Source organism: Lissotriton vulgaris, chromosome 9, assembly GCF_964263255.1.
Source record: "Lissotriton vulgaris chromosome 9, aLisVul1.2, whole genome shotgun sequence".
Lineage (NCBI taxonomy): Eukaryota > Metazoa > Chordata > Amphibia > Caudata > Salamandridae > Lissotriton > Lissotriton vulgaris.
In genome coordinates, this window is record NC_141697.1 from 123829447 (window position 1) to 123835446 (window position 6000).

Genomic DNA, 6000 nt, shown 5'->3' on the forward strand with positions numbered 1-6000 from the left:
GCGCGCTAGGCCACACACTGTTAAAGAGGTGCACAGATCTCGCCCGAAGGCGATTCACGCGGTCAAAACCGCTATACAGACCCCAGAGGGCGTCAAAATTGTGAAAGTACAGACCCGGATCACCAGGTGTCAGAGGGGTACGCGAGGGTCGGCCCCTGCGCAAGCAGACCCCACGGCGCGGCTCCTCGTACTGCGGAGGCGCGCCGGAGGGTCGGCGAGGCGACAGGCCGCCCCCTTGCGGTCTATGTACACACCGCACACAAGTGGGAATAAAGTCGCGTAGGAACGACAGAACGTTCCCGCAACCAGGGACGCTGAAAGGGAATAAACCATGCAAGGAGTCCCCAAAGACCGCAAGACAGTCAATCATAATAAAAGAAGACAAATAGAAAAGCACTTATCTGGCTGCGGGAGCAGCGAAGAAAGAGGAGGAAGATGATGGGAAGTCCGGTTATATAGGGACGATGGACAGAGACAAAGGACTGTGGACTATGATTATAAGCAAAGAGACTCTTGGGAGTTGTTGTTGATTTTTTGTTGAACATTACGTCAATGCTTTATGTTTAAAGCATCTTGTGTTCTTATTATATCTTTTCCTGAGCTGCTGTGGTTTCTTTATGTTAATAAAGCGAAGGAAGATATAGCATAATCTGAAGCCTCCGGTCCTGACATAGAATTTAGTTAGCAGGCTCTCAATGCCAAAAGTTGGAAAAGCGCCAGAAATCCTGTTCCATAAAATACAAAATAACTGGGGGATCATATGAAAAGAAAAGGTTGTCCTACATAGGCTAAAAAATTCAATCAACAAAGTAAAAATGTACATATGTACTCACCTGACAGGTGATAATGTTGTGTCTTCCTAGTCGGTCGCACAATTCTTGGGGTAGTCCTGTTCGCCTTATCTTTTTGTTGGACATGGTTTACGACCTGTTATGACTGAAAATTAAATCATATTTTAGTGCAACCTGACAAAGAGCAGTTTACTGCCATCTATTTTTGTTTACTTAAATACATTTCTAAACAAAAAGCAGTTTATTTACAGCGTACAAAAATAATACATTTTTGTCATAATGAAATTGGACTTTCGTTAATTAACTGAGTACCTTAAATAAGTGCAACAAGTTTAAACAGTACTATTTAGGAAAAGGGAAAACCCTTTTGCAGTTAGTTCTGCTCAATGAGGTTTTGTAGGCAGAACTAACTGGGCCATGAAATGAAAGGTAAGTTCATTTAAATGAAATAAAACAATCCATAAAGGGCAAAATGTCAGAGGGCAAGAATGTAAATAACAAATCAATATCAAGGTATATGCTTCGAGCAATTGCAGACTTTAGCTGAGCAATAGTCGTATAGATGGGACTGAGGTGACAGGAGTGGGTTTGCTTGGTCTTAATAGGGTGAAACGAGTGGTGTGTGATCCTGTGGTTTGGTTCATTGTGGGTGCTGTCTAAGTAGTGGAGGGTGAGGTCTGATGTGGATTATGATGTCCAGTTGTATTCAACAAGGAGTTTCCTAGTCCCATGACTGGTATCCGGGTGCAGAGAAGGTGTGGATAGTAGCTTTCCCTTTCCCTGCAGTGGTAGAAAGAAGGGTCATTTGAAGTAGGGAGGGAGTTGGTCCTGGTCATTCTGAACAATATTTTCATGGTGAAGATTCAGAAGGACTCGTGGCTGAGGGGTTGGGGCAATGAATGACCCCAGCTGGATAATGGAAGCAGTACCCTGTGATGTCCTGTCTTTTTGGGCAACCATGCCTTCCCTCCAACTGCCCAGCCTCGTGTGGTGAAGGAGGAGTCAGAGGACAGTAATTGGATGTACAGGATTTAGGTGCTGGGGGTGGTCCAAAGATGGGACTACCACGACAGTGTTTATTCCTCATCGTGCAGCAATTTTGGCGGGTTATTGTGTTTCTGTCATGCCTAATCAGAAAATCAGAGATTATTTCCAGAAGGACCCAGTTGGAAGATGCATGAGACATTCCTTAATCTGTATATACTTGTGTTCGGTCATCTATCCCATAGCTTTGTACTAAACCTACAAAAGAAAAGACCTCTGTGTTATTATACAAATCTGCTATCCTGCCAATCGCGACTTGTTCCCAATTTCCGCCCATTGTTTCATTAAGTGCAGCCCGAAAGAATGGGGAGTGCCACAAAGGCATATACCTATTGTTCCTTTAGATTTTCAGCAATATACCAACCTTCGTCCAGATCTTCCAAGCCGCCTTTATACACTTGAAGAGTGTCTTCTTATAGTAGCCTGAGGAGAACCCCAGGCGCATCTTTTCCAATAGCTAGCCGATAGATCGAGGGAAGATCTAAGTCATTAATAGTCGGGCTATCAGCTGTAAGCAAGATTCCCATCTGTTATAGTGCAGCAGCCCAATAATACAAAAGCAAATTTGGGACGGCCCATCCACCTCTTTCCTGAGGGAGCGTCAGAGTTTTTAGCGCCTGGCGGGTTTTCTGATAATTCGATATACATTTTATAAATGTAGCATTCAAGTTTTTAATGGTTACATCTGCTATCTCAAAGGGGATAGAGCGAAATAAAGACAACACTTTAGGGTAGACTATCGTTTTCAATGCATTGGATCTCACTAGAATTGTTAAATGCAGCTTATCGAAGTGTCATAATTCTGTGTTTATATTATCAAGTAACGGATCTAAATTATTGGGTCAAATCACATCTTTGTTACAACTTATACTGACCCCCGGAAAGATGGCCAATTCAGCCTTTCGAGGATCTTGGAAATTACAATTCTTAGAGCAGATTATCTGAGTCTTCCCTTTGTCCAGGAGGTACCCGGATTTGCTCTCAAATTCCCCTGCCATGCTTTCAACTTCTTTGATTGTCTTCTCGGGTTCTGCTGTAATAAAAGCGATATCATCTGCATAAACCAAGATTCATGGTATTGATGGAGCCTAAAAACTAAAATTCTTTATAAATGATGTCATAATCCACTATCACACTTACACTTACCAATCAATACCAGGCCCATAAACATAGAGAGTGAGGTGAATGGATACTATATGTTTGTTTAAGACATTCATAATAAACTATCTACAATAAACAAGACCAGCTTGTCATTTTAAAAAGTTTATTAAAACATATTTAGAAAAACTTAGGTTTGGAACTTTATTAAGCAAGCATTAGAAAAAGTCATATAAGTTTTATTCAGCATTTAATAAAGAGATAATATTATTCATTAGCAGAAATAAGTGAAAAGAAAGAGCATTTCCAAAACCTAACTATCTCACTGACTCTACCCTCATCGCCTGAAAACAAAGTCTTTAAAAGTTACATTTCTTACGTGAAATCATCGGACAGCAGAACACGTCCTTCTGGAATCAGGAGCGTAAGCCAAAAGTTTGCAGCTAACGCCTGCTCTTATACTCTAAAAATGCTGAGCTAACTATTTTTCACATTCCAACAGCTGAATTCTGGCTCTCCATTGGCTGAATCACCTCACGCCACAGTAAACTGTGACATCTTCCACCACGAGACCAGGCTTTACACAGAGTCATTGTTCAAGAATCCTGGCAATAGTTCCATAGTCCGCTACAATTTGTAGCAAAAATATTCAAGCAATAGGAAATCTTGTCACGTCTCTTCCTTTTAGCCTTGAGCCAGACCGTTCTAAACTTTCGTGGCACATCCAAACCCACTCCACAGAGTTGTCTTTAGCAGTTCATTTTTTAAAACTTTCATAATAAAAGGCTTTTCTTCCACTTCAGAATAAAGTTGTCTCATGTGGGTTTGCATCAGCAGGCCTTTTCTGTCAACATCAGCAGGCCTTTTCTGCGCCACTTCTGATTGCGTCACTTTCCAGAAAAACTATTATTTAAACAAACACAAAAGAATAATTAATTCAGGTAAAACAAATCCTTCTGTTACCCACCCTTTCCCTGCTAGTAATTAACCCATTAATAAATGACAACTAGCAGAAGCAAACAAATAAAGCAACACATATAATAACTACCATTCTTCATGTAGTCCAGCTTTATGTTTCTGAAAGAATAAAAAGATGATTAAATGATACACAGACAGACAAACACAACATAGGACATACATGTAAGCACATATAAAAGCACATGCCATGAATGATCAGCTGCATGTTAATGGTGACAAAGACAATAGGAAAGACATAACAAACAGGACAATATTAATAATGTGTTACTAAAACAGACTTGAAAATGCAACAGGAGCACATTTAATTAGTTTCCCGCGTGTTCATGTGTGGTGCAAACTTAATCTAGGTTGAATTAATAAAACAAATCATGCAAACACTCATTAATGTATTAATTCAAATTATGGGAGTATGACATCACAAGCTTGAATAAAATATTTCTAAAGCTCGCTCTATCAACTCCCTCATCTGGTGATTTCAAAATCACCAAACAACACCCAAAAAAAAATTTAATTAAAATTTTTATCTATTGAACATGTTTCAGGCTTACTCAGGATTAGTATTTAAGCTCTAATTTCATCTATATTTCTGCAACTCTCATAATTAGTATTGAGTCCTACATTCTACTAATTCTATATCCTATACCCTTTCTTTATTCAGCTAAGTTGGATCCTTTCCACCTTTGAATCCCCAACCCCCAATGAATTTAGGGAACTAAGTTTTAAATTGCATAACTACATTTGAATTGCACCAACAAAACAAATATCAATCTGAGTATTATAAAACAAAACAAAAAAAACAAAAAGTAAATTTTTGAAATTTTTTGAAAAATTAAAAATTAAAAATTTCTTCGACCTAGTGTCTTACATAGAAGTGTTTCCAGCTAACACAATTTCTTCGACCTTGAGTCACTCTAACATAATTTCTTCAGCCTTATGCCAAAAATAAATCTTAACTTAAAGAAAACTAACACAATGTCTTCAGCCTTATGCCAAAAATAAACCTTAACTTAAAGAAAACTAAACTTAGTCATTGTCACCATTTTCTTTCAAGACCACTTGACTGCTACTGCGCTCCTCAACTATTGGAGGGATAGTTATGTAGGCCCATTCTGGAGACTTGTATTTTACATTTGGTCTCAATGGTCTTTTGCTTTTCCTGGCAATCATTTCAATCTTCTCTTCAGTTTGCTCTTTTTTGTCTGAATCACTCTTCTGACTTGACAGTTCATATTTGAACTTTAAATCTTTAGGCCAGACATCACCTTTAGGCCAGACATCACCTTTAGGCCAGACATTACCTTTAGGCCAGACATCACCTTTTCTCAAGAGTTTCTTCTCAGGCTTGCTTTCTTTACATTCAGCTTTCCAAGCCTTTTTTCTGAATTTTCTTATCTCAGACTCTTCATCACTCCCATCTGTATCATTTTCTGAGACTTTAAATCTGTACCTAGGAACTTCTTTACTCAGCAGCTTCACTCCGTTAGAAACATCATCCTTACAGCTGGTACTTGGTAATTCTTCCTCTTCTTCAGGGATCACCTTCAGCTTCCCAGTTTCAGGATTCTTGTTCCTACACACAGAGCTACTCTTCTGCTTTTCAATACTCTCCTGGACTTGATTATCTTCATGCTCAGAATTTTCTGCTTCTGAATCTTCTTCTTTTCCTTGACATTCTTTTTCTATCAGATTTTCATCATTTTCTGAATCTAGAATCACAATCTCTAGATCTTCTTCATTCAATGTTTCATTCGCATTGACATCATCATCCAGATGTCGACCACCTTGTCGATCTTCAAGATCTGGATTTTTGACATCATCATCCAGATGTCGACCACCTTGTCGATCTTCAAGATCTGGATTTTCTTCAGGAATTTCTTTTTCAGAGTCTGAATCAGTTGTAGTGTCTTCACTGTCTTCATCAGTGTTATCAAGTTCAGATACACAAAGGATATTACTGATATGCATCCATCCAGTATCTGTTGTCACCTGACTTGCTTTCTGCCACCTGGGTACTAGACAGTTTCTCCTCCGATGAACCTTTGTTCTGAGAAAGTCTCTTGGCAATAAATCATGAGCTTGCTCCTTTTTC

The 6000-nt window shown here is 39.1% G+C and overlaps 1 protein-coding gene across 1 annotated transcript in view; it reads right to left on the reverse strand.

The window, feature by feature from the left end:
• Nucleotides 1–938, reverse strand: part of RAD51B (RAD51 paralog B) — a 240030-nt gene extending 239092 nt beyond the window's left edge. The window contains exon 1 of the mRNA XM_086939432.1: nt 834–938. Within this exon, the coding sequence (XP_086795558.1) occupies nt 834–917 (84 nt within the window). The 5' untranslated portion in view covers nt 918–938. The remainder of the gene's footprint in view (nt 1–833) is intronic.
• Nucleotides 939–6000: the final 5062 nt, after the last annotated feature.